Here is a 19,584-nt window from a genome sequence, read left to right as displayed (position 1 = left end):
GCAGCGAAGGAGTTCACTAAAAAACACTGTACTGTACACTCTACAGTACTGTACTATAGTGCCCTATGTGTATGAATGCAGCCAAAGTCATACTGAAACTGTAACTCTTGGTAGGACACATCAAAATAAAGTTGATGCAATATATATGGATGCTATATCTCTTAGCAGTAGACTTGTGTGTTGGACATTTCCTAAACATCTTGTAATTCAGATGTCTGTTATTTGTGATTTTTGTGCAGTATTAGAAATATAAATGAGTTGTTCATTGCCTTTATGATACTACAGAACCTGCATGGGTTGCTGTATGTTTAGAGCTTGTTGTGGATTTTGGAATTGGAGGGGTTGGGACAGGGTGGCAGTGTTGTGTATGTGGGAACGCATTGTTGCATTGTGCGAGTGTTTGTAACTGGTTTTAGTGGGTTCCTTTGGTTGTGTGTGTGTTTGCAGCTGGTTTTAGTGGGTTCCTTTGGTTGTGTGTGTGTGTTTGTAGCTGATTTTAGTGGGTTCCTTTGGTTTTGTGTGTGTTTGCAGCTGGTTTTAGTGGGTTCCTTTGGTTGTGTGTGTGTGTTTATAGCTGGTTTTAGTGGGTTCCTTGTGTTACATGTGTGTTTATAGTTAGTTTTAGTGGGTTTCTTGCGTTGCGTGTGTGGCGTTTGTGTGAGGGAGTTATGGGATGCCACTGCTCTGTGTGTTTGTGCACTTGGCAGTGATGGAGATTGGCTGCCCTGGGGGGAGGAGAGCCAGGCGATCGATGGCACCGTTAGTGTCCACTGATGTCGAATCTGATGGAAGGGGGGGTTACGGGGTGCTTAGGCACATCGTGATCCCATTTTGGGATACAACTTTTTCTGTTTTGCAAGTACCGTTTATGGGGCTCTCCCCCACCTCACAAGCACATTACAGTCTGTACTGAAGTGCTTTAGTGTTTTGTGGGTTATTTGGATTGGTCTTGGAGCTGGAGCTGAATTAATTTTCCAACTCAATGCCAGAGCACGGCAGGGCATTGAGGGTTTTCTCTTTGGCCATCTTTAACTGGATTGCCTGTATGGGTGAACCTGTACTCGCGTTACTTGCCGATATATTGGAAATGAGAGCCGAAAGCAGCTTTTGATTAAAATGTAACGCGGTCCCGCCCTGCTTTTTAAAAAAAAAAACTTTTTTGGAGCGATTCAAAGCACCGTGCCGTTACTTACAGTGTTAACCCCGCGCGGTGCCTCAAGGCCTTCTCCAACCCCTTCCAGATGTGCTGATGTCATAATCACATGAACACATCAAAGGCGCGGCCTTCTAAGCAAGCCGGCGGTCAGATGAGAGCGGAGTTCCAGAGTGGCGTACTAATTATCTCCACGGCGTAGTCCAAACATTCCATCGCAGCGCAGAAATGAGATTCCCATCCCTCAGGATGAAGCCTTTTAGCCTGCCGGAATACCAAACAATTGAAGCTATGAGGAATAGAGGGGAAGGGGAGGGGCTTACGGTGGGGAAGGGCTGGCTGAGGTGGTTTATCAGGATTAGCAGCAAGCCTGGGGGAATTGGCTGCATGTTTCTGGGGATACTGGTTTTGATCCTCTTTCTTCAGCTGTCAAAAACTCCCCAAAAACTGCCTGCGAACGTGTTCCGAGGCAAAATAACGGTAAAAAGCGTTGGCCCCTGCCAAATTTTTCCCTCATGGTCCCGTCGCAGCTTCCCACAGTCGCGGTTTGGTTCCGCTCACAAGGGAAGCCTTTTTCACGCTCAAAAACAACAGTTCACCCCCTCCCCCCTCCCGGGGCTCAGACAAACAGCTGCCTGTGCTCCAGCGGTTTGCAGATGTGGCTCTCCACAATGAGTGGTCTGATGCGGGCTCTGCAGAGCAACACCTGCCGCTGCTCTCAGATGAATGGCCTGTTGTGACGGGCGATCCCCCCCTCCCCCCCCCCACTCCTGCTCTCCTGTGCTGGGGGAGGCTCAGAGGACACAGCTGGCTGGACTGGCTGGTTAATCGCGTGTGTCAGTCTGTCAGATAATGGCAAAGTTAAGGGGCCTTAAAGATGGTTGGAGCGCTTTAACCGTAGAAGTCTTCACAACCACTTGTGTGAGATAATTCAGCTAGCCCTGAATACGGGTGTTAGTCTAAGGGCCTGATTTACTAAGAACTGTAGCATGTGCAAAAACATTTTAGCTCACACAAAACTAATAACACAACCAATGATTGGTGCAAAACAAACACTGACCAATCATGGGTCAGGTTATTGCTTATGTGTGTGCTAAAAAGGGCTTTGCACATGCTAAAAGTCTTAGTGAATCAGGGCCAAAGTCGAAGAACTGCAGAATACACAGTGAGGGAAACCATTCAGCCCATCCAGGCTCATAATTTATCTTCAGACTGGAGGGTGTCCACAGTGTACAGCCTGGGTTTGAATATTCATTGGGTCTCTGCCACTGCTAGGGCCTTGGGTCTGTGAGAACAAGTTTCTTGATCTGCAAGTCCAAATTTCTGCGCTTCCCTCCCCGCCCATAATGCCATGCTGAAGGTAAGGTGTGCGTCACAATGTTGCTGTATTTCCTGGAAAGTGATACGACAGCGATTAAGGCAGCAGCAGTGTCACTGTGGCCAGAGCCGGGGAACAGCGCTTCGGTTGCTACGGCCGACAGAGCCGCACGCTGATCTGCGAGCGCCCGCTTGTGTCAATTCAGTGTCCCGTGCGTTCGGCACGAACGACTCCCCCGCTCACTCAAACGCCCAGCGATTTCGATGGCTCCGTTCCAAATGAAACAATGCTCTTATAGAGCTGCCCCCTTTCACTTGGCTCCTCTTCAGCTGTACAGTTTTTATAATGTAAAATTGACTTTTATATAGTAGAATTTAGTTTAAAAAAACATTTAAAATCTGTTAGTGGCAGCATTTTTTGTTTACCTACCACATGATGATCGGAATGACTTACGGTGTTCAGTTGTTTGTATTGTATGGTATAGTATTTACATTTTTCAGGCACAGTATGCCTCTCAATACTAAACCTTTTCAGCTATTTCAGCACTACAGTGGCAAAATGTATTGTTTTGTACTAATAAACGTGTCCTTTGTGTAATATTGTGATACTTGTAAATGCTTTGATTGTTCCAAAGTTCCACAAGGGGGTGCAAGAGTCTAAGCTGAAGACTCTTACTGCACTGGAGACACTGTAAGGTATCCTATTGTAAAAAAAAAAAGACATGTATTATTGATATTTCAAAACCTCTGTAATACACTATTATATGTGCAACAGTTTATCCAGCTCCCACTGTATATTTTGTAGCTTAATTTTATCAAAAAGTAATAATTTGCTGATTTGCAGGGGTTTGGGCCAGGATATAATGAGAAGCACATTCTTTGCAAAATGTGCAGTATGAATAAAATGTAGTGGATTGATTAAATTCAATACACTTTTCAGGCCGTGCACACCTACATAAATACATTAACATGTACACACCTGCTCATACTGTATCGTGGTGCTTCTATTGCTGTTATATGGCTTTTGTAAGTTGCTCTCCTGGCACTTGCTGTGCCTGTAAGCTGGGGTGTGCCTAGCACATTATTCAGCCCCTGGGTGCAGGCACGGAATATCTGCATGCCAGGGATCTCTGGGTATGGTTCCCCAGCGGGAGGCCATGTGGCACGGAACATGGCACATTCTTGGCCAGCCTCCTTGTGTCTTTTTCATGAGCAGCGTTCTGTCTCTGGCACATCGCTGGTTCTTTATACGGATCACACATGGTGTCCTGGTACACGGCAGTGCCCTGGGCCCATGCCATCTTCTACCAAGGCAAATGCCTGTCCCAGAGCCCAGTGACTCTTCTTGGACCTCCTTCCTCCTGCTGGAATTGACCTTTTCCACTGGAACTGTACTTTTTTTTTTTACTCCCATCTTACCTGCGGTAATGTTCTGGAATTTTCTACCCTGTACTCTGCAGTGGACAGGTGGATTTGATTTGACTGTCTACAGTGCAGGTCTATTTTAGTTTATTTGTAGCAAGTGTGAAGGTCAAGCTCTAGCAGTAAACCTCTGTCATTGCATCAGTGGCAGCGTCATTCCTCACAAATCATTTTCTGATAGATACTCCTGCCTGACTTCTAATGATAATGACTTCCCAATCTCAGATGACAGGTTAAGCGGGTGGTTGGGCTTTAGCTATCTCCTACTCTTTGTTTTGAATACGGAATAAGGCAAAGCTAGTTTAAATTTTCTTTTGGATTGGCAAGGTTCCTCAAAATGGACACAGCGCAAGGTTTCACTACCAAATGTGAGACAAGTGAAAGTATATTGTAGGTTTCCTGATTGAACAGTCACTGCACTTTGTGCTGTTTCTGGTGCAACATTCTCTTTCCCTCATTATTTTGAATTACAGTACAACTACTGCCTGGCATTGTGTCCAGAAGAGCCAAGATTATTTCAATCAAAGGCAAACCCCGCAAATAGCTGTGAAAAAATTTCCTGTGGACCACTTAGGTATATTTTACTGCAAAGACCTTATAAACACTCTGCTCCTTTTATCTGCTCAAACATGGATAAGTGTTTAGATGACAAATTCTTATCAGTCTTTGTGTATCATCCTGTAAAATTTAGCCAAGCCATTGGCCTGAGGCTGGCCCTTCCCATTGTTTGCTTATACTGGTCTCTGTCTTCTTAAGATACCAGTGAAACCACACAGAGAGAAACGTACCAGGCCTAAACATGGGAGTCTGGCAGACCTCAGCCGTCCTGCGGCCTCCAGCTCAGCTGTGGGAGGTGTGTGTGTGTGTGTGTGTGTGTGTCTGTGTTTTGCACTGTGAGGACCGGCCGGTTAATGCCTGTACTTTTGCTGTAAGGAGAGGCCTGCATCTGCATTGATGCGTCACATGTGAAGCTCTCTCCCAGGCTCTCATTCTTCATCCCCCGAGACTTTCAGGTCAATGGGGCTTTTGCTGATCATATTTGCTCAAATGTACTATCCATCTGCATAATGCACGATTAGTCACTGGTCCGAAAAGCCGTTTATTTTTGCCCCGAAAAGTTGTGCAGCGGATTGGCCAACCATATAAGGAGCGATGATTCAGAACAACACTTGAGACTGTTTCTTGCAAACAGCTGAGAAGAGGGGGGAACACAAGAATATGGGGGGAAAAAAGCATTTCATATTTTTAATATTGTGAGTGGCTAAATATAAGGATGATTTTTATGTCAGTACAGTTGAAATAATTACAGTGTTCCATGGCTGCTAAGGTTTAATGCTCAAATAATCAACCCCCACTATTCCTGAAGTGTGCTGCATGAAACCATTAATTCTCTATGGATAATAACTGACTGGAGAGATATGCACTCTGTCAGCTTGCAAAATGAATACAATGAATGTGTGATGTTCCATATTTTATACAGGGCTCCTATGCTCCGCTCTGTGGAAACTGAATTGATTACACAGAACAAATCTGGCTTGGTTTTCTCTGAGATCAATTCACATGAGCAGATATTCTGAGGGTTTTTTCTCCTCACAGGTTTAGCATCCTTGTCCGTCTTTGAGGGGGCAGTGAGAGCTGACCTGCCTTGCTGTGGGTGTATGATCCACTAGATGGCCAAAATTATGTGGACGCCTGACATCCAACATCTCCAATATCCATTAATATGGAGTTGGTCTACCCTTTGTCTGCTATTACAACCTCCACTCCTCTGTGAAGACTTTATACTAGATGTTGGAGCATCGCTGCAGGGATTTGCTTCCATTCAGCCAGAAGAGCATCAGTGAGGTCGGGCACTGATTGGGTGATTAGGCCTGGCTGGCAGTTGGCTTTCCAATTGATCCCAAAGGTGTTGGATGTTGAGGTCAGGGCTCTGTGCAGGCCAGTCAAGTTCTTCCACACCATTCTTGACAAAACCATTTCTATCAACCTTGCTGTGTGTCCAGGGGGCTCTGTCATGCTGAAACATGAAAGAGTCTTCCCCAAACTGTTGGGGATACACAAAATCCTCTAGAATGTGATTGCATGCTGTAGCATTAAGATTTGCCTTCACTGGTACAAAGGACCTAGCCCAAACCAGTAAAAATATCCCCAGACCAAGGGGTGTCCAGATACATTTGGTCATGTAGTGTACGAGCTGTGCTGCATTTGCGTGGGGTAAGTCAATGCCATTTTACACGTCATCCAAAACCAGAGCGGTTCAGGCACCTGAGCTTTGTTTTTCACACCACCTGTGAAACATCACGCATTGTTCCAGCACCACGCTGTTCACCGGGCAGGGAACAAGCTGAAAGCAGTGCTTCCAAACCCACTGCACTGTGGGATCTGTTTGGTTCTGAGCTCAAAAAAGGCACATGTTGCTGTCAGACTCAATGTATTTTAATCTTCCAGGAAACTCCCTTTTGTGAGTCCTGCATTTTGACTGTGCCTGTAATTTTCTCTCTTTTTTCAGCTTTTTGTTTCGTGATTGGTCCTCTCCACATTCTGTTGTGATTGGTCCTCTCCACATTCTGTATATGATTGGTTCTCTCCACACTCTGTATGAGATTGTTCCTCTCCACATTCTATATGTGATTGGTCCTCTCAACATTCTGTATCGCTAGGGACAGTGTGATCAAGTAATAGACAAATATTAGTGGAAGATGTTCCTGGTGTCTTTTTTTGTTTGACTTTTGGGGTACAGTATCAGAAGTACACTGACTAAGCAGAAAGGGTGAAATGGAACACTTGTTATCTACAAGCTGAGAGCTTGTAGCTGAAGTTTAACTGTGTTGACGCAGTAAGGTTTTGTAAGTAATGTAACCTTTTTTGACTCACAGGCCAGGGTGACATAGAGCTATATAACTGCGAGGTGGAATTATGCGCTTTAAATCTTTGACATTTTCCCACACGCTTTCAGGTTTAGCTGTTTTTACTATTCTACCGTTGTGGACTGTACCACTTTTCTGGGGTAGGCTGAAAATGTGTGACCGACCACAGGACATCTTTATGACCGGGCTGGTTTGAGGCTTCTGTGCCATTGTGGAGATTTAGTGCTCCCTGCTATTGCCAGATGTCATTTTGCTTATGTGATCTCTCTAAATTATAGCTACATCTTAAAAGTGTGGGTAGAGATATTACCTGTACCCTCTCCTTCCTTTGTTCAATATCCAAGCCAACCAGGGAAAAGCCAGAAGTACAGCTGAAAGGTCTGGGTAATTGATTCCCTTGTCAGCGGCCACAGAGGAGATGGGCAGAGCAGTAGACTCACCTTCCTGAACCAGACCCTGAGACAGATTACGAAGCGATTAGCCGGACTTGAGAAAACAACAAAAACATTTCCTTTGAATAAAACTAATGGAATTCAAGCAGAAAGGTTAGGGAAAGCACATTCATTTACGAGGCCCGGAAAACAAAATTTCCATCGCAATCACCCATCTGATATGCGGGATGTTAATCACACAGTCTTGGCTGGCCTCTCACCCGCCTCTTTGTCACAGTGTGTTTATTGGCCCAGAGTCCACGGTGGAAGTTGTTTGCTCAAGAGTCATCCTGTAGCGAAGTAAACGCACGCGGCCGGGTCCAGCCCCTTCCTTTATACAGCCAGAAGGCAGTCCGCTGCTGCCCGGCTTCCTGTTCTCAGAGCGCAGCGCATGCGGGGATGTCCAAGATGGTGACGCACACATGAGAAAAGCCTGGGGCCAAAAGGGCGGTGGCCTGCGCTTTCGGGCCTTGTGAGCAACAGCTGCTCTGGGGGGGCGGGGGGGGGGGACGACGACACTTGAAACACTTGAGATGATGTAGTGTTGTTCACAGGCTCGTTGGACCACGCTGAGCTGAGATCAGACCTACAGGGGTGGAGCCACTCGCTCTGCCCAAGCACCGCGTCACGGCAGGGAAACGGATGTGGAAGGTTTGGGTAACGGATTTAACAGGGCTGTGCAGTGAAACGGAAAGCCTTAGTGTCCCCAGTGCCTTGTGGTTTTCATTTACTCCTCATTTTGTTTGACCCGAAATGACTCGTTTTTTATTTTCTTAGGACACACCCTTTCCACAGGTGGCTTATATAGCTTGCATTCCTCCTCGCCATGATCCTTTTTACAGTGCAACTGGATCTTTGTGGAGCTGGTTCAGTTCTGGTGCCTTGCTCAAGGTTGCAGTCACGGGGTCCCTCACAGGAATCAAACCTGCGACCACTACTAGGTTGTGACTGTAGCTCCTCACTTCAGCCACTTCTTTGCAGTTTAAGACAAGTAAACGTCTCGCATGAAAAGAAAACGAAGAGAAAGGATTTCTCGTGCATGATTTCACGGTCACATGCATCAAAATCCTCATCCATAGTGTAGCAATCGCAGCCCAGTACTGCAGACAATTGTGTCTCTAATGTGTCTCATTTCTCTGTATTTTGGCAGATAGCTGGCCCTCAGTTGTTTGCTGAGACATGTATTAAAGCCTTTATACTTCTATAAGGCCAGGGAATAATGGAGTGGTAATTCTGAAGTTGAATGAGGTAGGATCTCCAGCTTGGGTGTGTGTAGTTGGGAGGGGGAGTCAGTGCTCCTTGCTTTTGTTCAATATCGTTTTCCTTCTGTTCATTGTGAGGGGATGAGGTAACAAGTGAGCGAAAGGATCCTGCTGACGCATGTACGTATGCACAGCTTTATAGCTTTTAATTATAGGAAGATGCTTTATATAAAGAGAAACAAGGGTGTGTGATAACGGACAGGATGTAGCCAATTATTTATAGAGCTCACCAGCTAACACACGATAATGGCTATGTTGGATGTCCTGTCTCCCCTAAAAGGATGATGCATCTCAGCTGCTGAATGCTACTTTTGTCCGTGGGTGGGTTCATTCGGTCCTTTTTTGTTAAAACTTGAAGCATCGTCATGTGACTTTCTCAGCCTTTTTCAGATATTACTCGTTTACCCGTTGCTTAGAGAACCTGGCGTAATGCTGCACAAGGACTTTTGGAAAATGTTGTCTGGGAATACAGTAAGTTATCTGGATATTTTTTTTAACCATAACATTGCTTGTTTATTAACACATTTCCACAGAGCAGAAATGAGGAAATGCAATCAGGTGGGGTAGATGTGGTTTGAATGCCAAATTAATGGAAGAAAACTATATTTCTAAAATGGCCTTGTGGTATATTAAAATTAATTTGATGCAGTGTTGCTTCGCCACTGAGAGGGTTAATCGCTGAAGATAAACAACAATAAACAAAAATCATTTTTAACCAACAGAAATGTTTTAATGGGCGTTGGTCTATAAATAAATGGAAATAGAGGATTAAGTGTAATGAAGTATACATGGCATAAACTTGCCCTGCCCACTCTGATTTTGTGTAAATGGTCTGGCTCTGTTCTGTTCTATGTATATATGGGGACAGTTCCTCAGCCCTTGTGAGCGAGCTGTATGAAAGTAAAGTTCTGCCGGAAGTGTGACTTTTTAAAAACTATGATTCATTCCGTGGGCCTCCACCTGCCTCTGCTGTGGTCTATCGTCTGCTCTGGGTTAGTGAACGGAAACTAGCCTGACAGATGCAAGCCCTGTGCTGTATACCTGCTATGCAAAGTGGTTCGCAACATGTCTTGGATGAATATGAGAAGTTTAGAAACGCTAGATAGTTTGAGCTGAACTGTAGTCCATGTCTGCTGTGCTCCTCTCCCGCTGGGATAACATCTGTGTTTAGAGTGAGCTGTGGTTGTGCTGTATCGCTTGTGTACGGCAAGTACTGTGGCTACACTATCAATGTACTGTTTTGGGTTAATATGCTTCAGAGGTCTGCACATATGTGTAAGCAAAGCAGCACAATCAACCCTCTAAACAGTGGTGCAATTTTCTGCTGTACCACAGTGAAAATGTACATCTTGTAACATCATTGTGCAGTGCAGTTATCTTTATTTTGTGTCTTTTTCTTGTTTTTTTTTTCCTGAATGAAAGCAGTTTTATAACCTGTTAAATATACACTTTGTTCTTTTAACACATAAGATATAACACTTCCTACCTCTTTAGACCATTCCACTTCTGGTCTTTCTGATCTACAGGCCTGTACCTATTTTGCTCTGCTGAGATAATTATCGCTAGTCCATGTCTAGCAGTCATTTACGGAGCATAAAAACGATCAGTAAATCAGAAGGCTCTGTTCACGTCTCTTTGTGATTCACTGCGTGGCACTGATCCTGGTAACACGAGCCCAAAAGATTCATGTTTCATTCTTCAGGACCATGAATCTTCAGAGCTCTGGCCTTGGAAGTCAGCAGAAGCTGTTTCAATGTCCTCTTATCATCAACAGGATGTGTTTGTTGGGGGGGGTGGGGGTGGTAGGGTAGTCATGGTTATGAATCCAGCTCCTGTCCAAAACAGGTTCCGGGAATCGGTAAAACCCACGCTCGCACTCACCCGAGTGTGATGCAGTACGTAGGACGTCCTAACCTAACTGTGATGGGAAAATGCCTCCCCCCCCTGCCCACTGACCCTCACTCACATCTGGATGGGATCTACTCCCCAGTTGAATAAATATTTACAGTGAGTTACTGGTTTCGACCCTGCAGGTTCCCGCTGGTGACACTGCAGTTAAAGTCCACTTTTCTGAGTGAGTGATTTTGGACCAGAGTCCAGGTCTGTGGGCAGGCTGGGGGATATTACTGTGGCAGGCATCCAGCGTCTATTTCCTGGCCTCATGGTTTGATCTGTAAACTGACATTGGTGTTGGTTTTCTTTTAGATGATGTCATTCATGCTAGTTTGCTTGCTTTACCATATGTTATTTACCTTAAGCTGAATACTCAAATAGACTGTAAACTGTATAATTATTTTCTTATGACTAGTTGTAACCTGAAGCTTACTCTGTCTTTATATATACTCTCTTTTTATGAATGGTGTGTGAGACTGCTCCCTTTTTATTATTCCCCAATCATCATTTAAAGCTTTAACCTGAAGCCATATGACTGTGTGAAATAAACAAGTTTCACAGAATGTAGAATTTAGAATTTTGTGGCTCATTCTCACTGACTGACATTTTAACTCTCGTTTGGATCTGAGAAAAGAAAACTACAAAAGCACCTCAAGCTGAAAGCCAAACAGCGCTCTGAATGTTTCCTTCTTCAGGTTTCATCTGTTTAATTGAAGCAGCATGTGAGAGGTTGCAGAGTTCCCTTCCCGTTGTGCTGCCTGGGTTGTGAAGCGACTCTCAGGCTGAGGGCTGTGCAGTGAAGGGTTAACCCTGGAGACAGTCTGAGGAGGCTACAGCCATGCTGCCCCTGAGCCCACCCCTTTTCAGAGCTGTGACCTCACAGTTAAATTGGCACTTGTTCACACACATGCACACACACACACACACAGCGCAGGGCTCGTGTGTCTGGGTGTGCGGAAGACAGTCTCTTGCTCTTGCATGACTTCAGCTGTCAGAGGGAGTCGTGGCTGGTGGGGAGCTGAGCGGCGCAGGGGAGACCGAGAGAGAGAGAGAGAGAGACGGAGACGGAGACGAAGAGAGTGAAGGAGCATGTGAGCATGAGAGCTGTTTAAAGAATGAAACCATGGATAACTGCAAAAAGGCGGTGAAAGCAGGACACATTTTAACAGAGAAGAGAGAGCCCAGGTAACGGGTCTGGTTTTCTTGTGATCGATTCTGCCTCAGCCTTGGGCGAATCTGGACACTTTCTTCAAGATCTTCAACAGTGTGTTGCATTCTTGCCAGGCTGTGCATGAAGCATGTGGATGGCAAGTTCCCCACTGAAAGAAATCTCACCAGCACAGCCAGCCCGAAGGCTGTCACTGAATGAAAATGTGATTATTTGACAAATGGGATCTGCGGGAGCAAGATTTGATTTGTGTTTCTGAGAAGAGTTATGAGAGAGACGAACAAGGAGAATTGCCCGTTACAGCTTGAGTAAGCTCTCGGAAGGACACCGTTATTGTTCTTGCCACTTTTCCACTTTTTCCTTTCGGACGTAACGTTTGAGCGGCTATGGGAACCAGGTTTAGCTTGAGGAAACCAGGGTCGCGCGAAAGGAAGGGCACAGGCACACGTTAGGGCTCCCGCTCCTGCCGAGAAGGAAGGAGCTAACGAGAGAAGGAGCGAGAGAGCTAGCGTGTGTGAGAGAGAGAGAGAGAGGAGAAAAAGAGACCGCGGGAAATATGAGTTTGCCAACGAACTGTGCGTTTCTCGCCCCTGCTGATCGGGCATTTACAGTGCGAAATGGGAACATCTGTGGATCCCCGTGTGCGGTCAACCGACCCATTGACATCGTCCAGAAGCGCAGGCGGTAATTATTTTTCCTTTACTTTCTGTGTTCCTGAACCTCGAGGGCTCTCTGAAGCACCATCGCCTAACGGCATCCTCACTGGTTGTCTTTGTAGTTTCAGGGGTTGGTGTGGTTCTGAAAGGAGATAGCGAGATGCTTGATTTGACCATCGCTGTTGAGACTTTCCACGGGTGGCATCCCACAGTGCCACAGCATACCGTGCCAGCTGGTGTACGTTAGGGTTGGGGTTGGACTTTTTTCATCCTAGGTGGCTCAGCTTGTGGTTTCCGTCCCCCACGCAGTAAGAAAGAAACACACAGCTGCAGCGGTGGCTACTTCTGCTTCCTGGTGGGCGGAGCCTAAGGTCTGGCCTAAGGTTGCACTTAATTGCAAACACATTGCTCTGTTACACAGGTGAAGTGGGGACTGTTCAGTTTCGTTCAGTGGACTCTCTTTTTTAAAAGTCTCATTTACTTGTGTCCTTTATGCTTTGTTGCATGACACACAGGACACAGTGTAGACTCTAGCAGATGGCAGTGACTGAAAGGAACCATTATATTTCATTCCACAAGGACACACATGTATGCAAGTTACCCTGCTCCTGTCAAAGGTCGGAACTGCTGAGGAAATATGAGCAATCTGACATTTTATATCCGAGATGGCAAGCTCTTGTACGAGAGGTAGATTGGTGAAATAAGTTCAGATATATTCACGCTGTTGTCTTCTTCAGAAGGTAAATTCAGAAGCTGAGGTACAGATAATAAGTCAGTCAGAGCTGTAGTGTTGCATGGGCTTCAGCCCATCTGCTCAGTGAAAAGATTCTGCCTGTCAGTTAGAACTTAAATAGAAATTTCTTGTGTTTTGAATACTGCAAAAAAGACGCATAGTAAAAAAATATCCACTCCGTCACATTATTTCGGAGGGTATATGTGTACTGTAAAATACTGTAATAGTGGTTTGTCGTTAGGGGTGGACAGGAAATGATGCGCAGAAGCTGATACCATAGCTAGGGTGTCTGGAGTCAGATTGTATGCATCTCTGTCCTCCCTGTTCACAGCTTCTTTACTGTCTGTTCACTGCGATATTCCCTACTCTCCACCATTTACCATCTATGCCCTATTTACTGGAGTTGGGAACACCCAATATGATGCCCATGTGACCAGTTCAGCTTCCTGCAGTTAACAGTTATAGTTCTTCTATGATTTCAAGTTACTTGAGATCTCGTCAAATTAGATCAAGTAACTTTTAGCCAACTTTTATCTTATTGAAAAGGATAACATTCTCTTGGTTACTGTTCTTTTTCCTCATAAAATGTCATTTTGTTTTATGCAGAGCAAAAATGTGTTGTGAGGGGTTTCATTTTGTTCATGTGTGGTCCTTATTACATGAATAGCAAATATCAGAGTGAGAGTACTGAACTTCTCATGACCCTGGAACCTTGGAAAACTGCATTAGTAATTATATAAATTGTTTTCCCCTTGAATACTTTGGGGGTTCTGTTTTAAAAAAAAGTTCAGGAGAGCTCCTCAGTCAAAATAAATGACTGTGTCATAAGATGGCTTTATGACAAATGTGTTGCTTTTATCTGCACAGTAGGGATAGCCTGTTATTGGACTTAGGCAGTGTATAAGGTAACATCTGTGAAAGTTATTACAAAGCCCAACATGCTCCTTGCTTGCCAGGGCCCTGTCCAATGTGCACTGTCCAGTTAGCAACAATTATTTGTATTCTTGCCATCATTAACAGTAAAGTAACGGGAGTAGAAGAATCCAGAAATGTCCTCCATACTGTTCAGAAGGGAAATTAAGTCAGCAGAAGGGAAATTCAGATGTAGGCATAAAAGTTTATCATGACAGTATACCTGACAGAAACATGGATAGAGAAGCCTAGGAGTGTATACGGGGAGGTTTTCTTGTCATTTTGGAATTCACCATCAATTAGTATAGTCATATACACATAGTCAGTGATAAAACACCCATGCTTATAAAGTGATTTTCATTAAGGGATATTCCCCCTGTATTGCAGGTAAAATCCTTGTCTGATCATAACAGACAGATTACAGTGCAGCCTGAGAAGTGATTATCTGGCACATGTACAGTAAATATGGTGTGTCTTACTTGCGTGTTTCTGACTGTGGATGTCAGCCTCATTAAAACCATATCATTAATTGGATTAAGGTGATTATTAAACTGGTTGTTCTGGGGATCCAACTGATCATGTTTCAAAGTAATCCTGCTCTAGTTTCCTGACTCCATCACAAAAGCTGTGTTTGGTCCGTGCGTGCAATATCAGTGTCCACTTATAATAGTGCCTTTTTGTTCCTACTACATGCAATAGATGACCACATAAGCAGGTAATCATCATAATACGTAATGACAACCATAAGACAACTGAATATTGTGGTCTTTCTGCATCCATTTTCTGTATTTCATTTGCTGGATGCTTAACTAATAATTTCTCCTCATTTCGCAGCGTAGTTCTCAATTTGTGCTTTTCATACTGGTTAGAGTCCGCCCACCGAAAACGAACTGTTTCATGTTGAGTGTCCCTCGTCTGGCAGCGTTCAAACGGACGTGATTCACTTCACATCTTGCAGATGATGAGTTTCATTTGCGACTGTTGTGAGGATCTGTGACAGGCGTCGGACGGAGGAGGCGCCAGGCCACGCGGTACGTCACAGATCTGCCAGTGGAGAGTGATTCAGCTCGGTGTCCTTTCCTTGCTCTGAGCTTTAGTGCCCGTGCCGCTTCTTCATCTCTGAAGAAGCTGAAAGCTGGGCTGGAAAATATGAACAGATGAGCAGACGCAAACATTTTACATATATTGTATTTCTGTGTGTGTGTGTGTGTGTGTGTGAATGAATGAATGTGTATTCAGTATATAAATGTATGTATGTATATATCAGTAGCGTTGATTTGGTGTACCTGTATTTGTGACTGGGTGCACATGGATCTGCTGATTTAAAGCAAGCCTTGGTACTGAAGGCATCAGTTGCGGTCAAAATCAACTTCTACTGTATCTGTAACTCAATAAATATGTCTGAAATATGGGATTCTTGTTTCTATTTAGGTGCACTGTTGTGGCAGGTTTTTTTGTGTAAATGAGAGTTAAACATCAGCTGCAATATTTTAAGTCTGGACGGCTTCTTGAATATCCTGTTGGCCTCTGACCTGGCTGGCTTGGTGAGGTAATTATGAAGGGAAGAGTTTGATTAATTGGCATCACTTCAGCCGAAATGCACAGGATCACTTGTATGCAATAAGAAGTTTGGACTGATGTTACCGAAGACGTCTGGCTATAATTTCACAGAGGTCAGTTTTACTCAGCGCTGCTAAGCCATGCTATTTGCTTGAATGGAAAGGTCTTAGAAGGCACAGCTCATCTCTATGATGACAAAAAACTTTGTGTTCGATTTTGTTGTTGAGTGACCTTTTTCACGGCCTGTTTATTCAATGGGCCACAAGTTAATTTGCCTTCTTAAATAATAACAAATTATCAGGAACTGTTGCTAAAAAACGCCTTTTTAAAATACATCTGAAGCGCATTCTGAAACAGTTCAGAGCCAAGAAAGCTGTGTTCAGTGACTGGGCACTTGTGGACAATGATAAGCGCTGCTGTGCAGATATTGGAATAATCATGTATGTGGCTACGCATGATCTCTTCTTAGAATCCAGCACCACATAGAAAGGATGAAGACAAAGTTATCCAAAAAACTGAGTTCTGAGTAGAAGAGAAGTTCTGTGGCATTTTCCTTGTATATTGTCCTTGACAATATATTTGTCATGTCCGTGCATAAAATGAAACGTTGAAGGCTTTGTGATACGAGAGGGGCACCTGGAATGTTCCCTCCTTTATGATTTCTAACATTTCCCCCCATTGTTTTTGCAATCCAGTCATGCTGCTGCATTTCTTCATCATTTGAGGGGTGGTGGTGCGAGCTGAGAGGAGAGGAGAGGAGGGGGAGGAGAGGAGGGGAGACTGCCGAGCTTCACTCCGAGCTCACCCTGCTCTTTGTTCCACCTCAGGCTGTAATGGCTTACTTAGAGTGGAGGTGGCATAGGCGGCTTTTGCCCGGCCTTAATCACTCGCTCATTGAAACGTACCTATTAAAGCCACAGGAGCTTCTCTATAAAGCTTTTCTGCGCCGTGCCCTCCCTCCTCCTCCCCTCGTTGTTTTTTCCGAGAGAAAAACAGGCAGTCTCGCCCCTCTCTCCGTTTCTCGCAGATTGAGCCTGTATGCCCAGCTGCTCCACTGCTTAATTGTGGCGGTCAATGAATGGTATAGGGTGATCGATCGGCATCGACGCCGGGTCCAAATAAAGAACTCCTCTGCTGTCACCATAATCAGGCTCCACAGGCACACGGCTGCGAGCGTGCGCCAGCCAGAGAGCTGTCACTGTCCTCTCTGGGGGATGGGCTCGGACTGCTCTCAGGTGTGTGTGCGTGTGTGTGTGTGTGTGTGTGTGTGTGCGTGTGTGTGTATGTGTATGTGTGTGTGCATGTGTGTGTGTGCATGTGTGTATGTGTGTGTGTGTGTGCATGTGTGTGAGTGTGTGTGTTTAAACCCTATGTGTGTGCGCGTGCGTGTTAATGTGTGAGTGTGTGCGTGTGCATCTGTGTGTGTGTGTGCATGCATGCGTGTGCCCATGTGTGTGTGTGCATGTGTGTTTTTGTGTGTTTGTGTGAGTGTGTGTGTTCTAACCCTATGTGTGTGTGCGCGTGCGTGTTAGTGTGTGAGTGTGTGCGTGTGTGTGCATGTTCTTGTGCACATGTGTGGGTTACATCTGAACTGCCCTCTTTCTCATTCTTTTGTTTTGAAGAGTACTGACTAAGCTTCAAATTACTGTCAGTAGAACTCTGTGTTCCGCTTGGCGATCCCTGGATTAATTGTGTGGCCTCAACGCACAGCAGTTTACGGTGTGGTTTTACAGCTCACTGTTGTGTAAAAGTCTAAGGGACTGTGAGAAATTAGAGGGCCTCATTCAGAGCCTCTCTCTTCATTGTCTGTGTGAACACGGAGGTGTTTAATCCCAGTGCATAATCCACCAATCGCGGCGCGGCACAGTATTAGTCAAACCACCAGCCGGGCCGGGAGACACTGTGGGCCGGGCCCTCGTCTGTTATTCTCCTGCAAGGGCGCATCTCCAGACGCGAACGGCACCGTCTCCAAACAAACAGCCGCTGCAGAGGCGCCGCGGCGCTGGGGAGGGCTCTTACAGATGTGTTTGACGTCAGCCGCCAGCTGCACGTGGGCCGGCCCATTTTCAGCAAAGAGGTTGCAGGCCCCCGCTGCAAAAATACGTCCTCCGCTTTTCCACATCTTTGTTTTTCCGAGAGATGAGAAGGCAGAGATTACCGCTTCGGACGAGCCCCCCACCCCCCCCCCATATCTCTGCTCTGATTCCATTCCCGAGCATTCCACCTATCAGCACAACAGACAGCAGCGCTCCCCTTTTTCAAGTAGGTGGTTAAACAAAGCAATCTACTTAAAATACAAATAAAGCCAAAGGAGCCAAGACAGGTCCAGCCTAGTGCTGGCAGCGAGATGCACTGAAAATAACCTGCCTGAAGCCTGGAAAAAGTAAAGATAAGATGTATAAATAAGTAAATACATCACACGTTTAATTATGTAACATGCATTTCATGCGTGGTGTAGCCTCCCTCTCCCTGCTTCTCATATTTGTTACTAATATTTGCCTTATGGCTGCCAGTTATCTGGTTTCCCATTGGGGGGGGGGGGGGTATGAACAAAGAGCTAGAGGCGCAGGTAGTGCACGAAGAGTGGAGGCCGCTGTGTGTGACAGAGGGGTCAGTGATCGATGCTTTGACATACTTTGTAAGGGAGCCTGGCGCTGGTATGAGAGAGGCTGGTGAATGGTTGGATTTCATTTCTCGCCGCGTGGTTTCAATTCAAGGTGAGCGAGATATTTTTGCGAGTGCCAGGACCCCTTCCTCTATCTCTTTATCGGGTTACATGGCTTTGGCATGTTTACGCCGACCTGCTCTGTTTTTCCTCTTTGGCTCGTCCAGGAAAAGTCAAGCACCGGCAGATTTTAGAGGAAGCAAGTAGATGCGCAGGGTACTCGAAGAAGAATGTGTCACAGAGTCCGTCTTATTGAGCAGAAAAAGTGCATTCTCTCTGTAAACCCCCCCGCCCCCCCTTACTGGTATCCTGCAGTGGCAGTTTTCGCTCTGTGGTTAGGCCAGCGATGGGCCCACATGGTCTGACAGCAGCTTATCTGTCTTTTTCAGACTGTGGAACAGGCCGTTCTGACGTCACACGGGCAGCTAGGATTGATAGTTCAGTGTTCTGGAATGCAACAGCGGTGACATTCTAGAAGCAGGGTGGCCTCATTTGATACACATGCTCTGGAGTACTGCCACTTAAATAGACAGGCTCCCTGGCTGTGGGTTAATGGAAGTGTGTGTGTGTGTACATATACCGTTAGGAAACTAGCGGTGTCGTCCTGCTTGATAATATATTACTTAATGCCGCCACTTTTTGTCTCACATTGTTGATTCATGCAGGCCAGTGTGGAGTTCAGTCATATTCCGATGATGAATAAGGCAGAGGTGCAAAGGTTACGCATAAAAACCTTTCCACGAGAGGCCTGCTGTTGTCCCAGACCTCACCTCTTAACCCCAGAACCTTGTACAGTGGTTTGTATTTTGTCTGTCCTCAACTAAAAATATTTACTTTTTCTGTTGCTTTTAGTTTTAGGTATAAACCTTTGCCTACTTTCCCTCATCTCATTATTTACTGCAGCAGTATTAGTGTAGTACTGTTGTTCTGTCGGAGCAGTATTGACTGGGGAATAATTAATAAATCAGAAAAAATATTTATATTACACTGTTATTTATTGAAACATTCCATGTTATTTTTGATTGAAGTTATTGTCTGACAGGATAGAGATGCCCAAATGATACTGTGGATGGAAATATAGGTTATGTTTCTTGAAGACCATTTGGCAAGAATAGGTTTTGCATGAAATAGATTATAAATGGATGCAGTACTAGTAAGAATAATAATGGAAAAAAATAATAATGAATTGACTGACTGCCCTGTGGGTAAATACGCAATTTAGTACGTTTTCTGATGTCTTCTCTTCCCTAACCTTCTGAGAATGTTGGATCCAAGAGTATCTGGTGTTGCGCTGTGATCTGGCAGGATACTGAAAGATGGTTTTGGTAGAAGTTCAGAGTTCCTGAGTTCTGTCATAGTTCTGTGAGGTTCTGGGAGACACTCCCCCAACCTGCCACTTTACTCAGTGTCTACTGCACAAACCAGGGGTGAAAACCTACATTTAAACATTTTTGGCTGCTGTCCATAAGATTATGCAACATGAGGAAAATGTCTATTGCATCTTGAGCTTTCTTCTCACTTTGCCCTCATTCAACATATTAGAAC

The 19,584-nt window shown here is 45.1% G+C and overlaps 1 protein-coding gene across 9 annotated transcripts in view; it reads left to right on the top strand.

Moving 5' to 3' along the window:
* The window catches only part of LOC135252860 (3',5'-cyclic-AMP phosphodiesterase 4D-like), a 91,561-nt gene that overhangs the window by 45,477 nt on the left and 26,500 nt on the right, over window positions 1–19,584 (top strand). The window contains exon 1 of one of the 9 annotated variants that reach the window (XM_064331463.1): window positions 11,182–11,530. The exons of 7 other annotated variants lie outside the window; for them this stretch is intronic. In XM_064331463.1, the coding sequence (XP_064187533.1) occupies window positions 11,469–11,530 (62 nt within the window). In that variant the 5' untranslated portion in view covers window positions 11,182–11,468. Of the gene's footprint in view, window positions 1–11,181; window positions 12,198–19,584 lie in introns of those variants that run through there. One more of the 9 variants, XM_064331461.1, reaches the window with a different exon arrangement.

Source organism: Anguilla rostrata, chromosome 4 (assembly GCF_018555375.3).
Source record: "Anguilla rostrata isolate EN2019 chromosome 4, ASM1855537v3, whole genome shotgun sequence".
NCBI lineage: Eukaryota > Metazoa > Chordata > Actinopteri > Anguilliformes > Anguillidae > Anguilla > Anguilla rostrata.
Note: the sequence above shows the minus strand (reverse complement) of the source record. Positions and strands in the feature narration are given on the sequence as shown.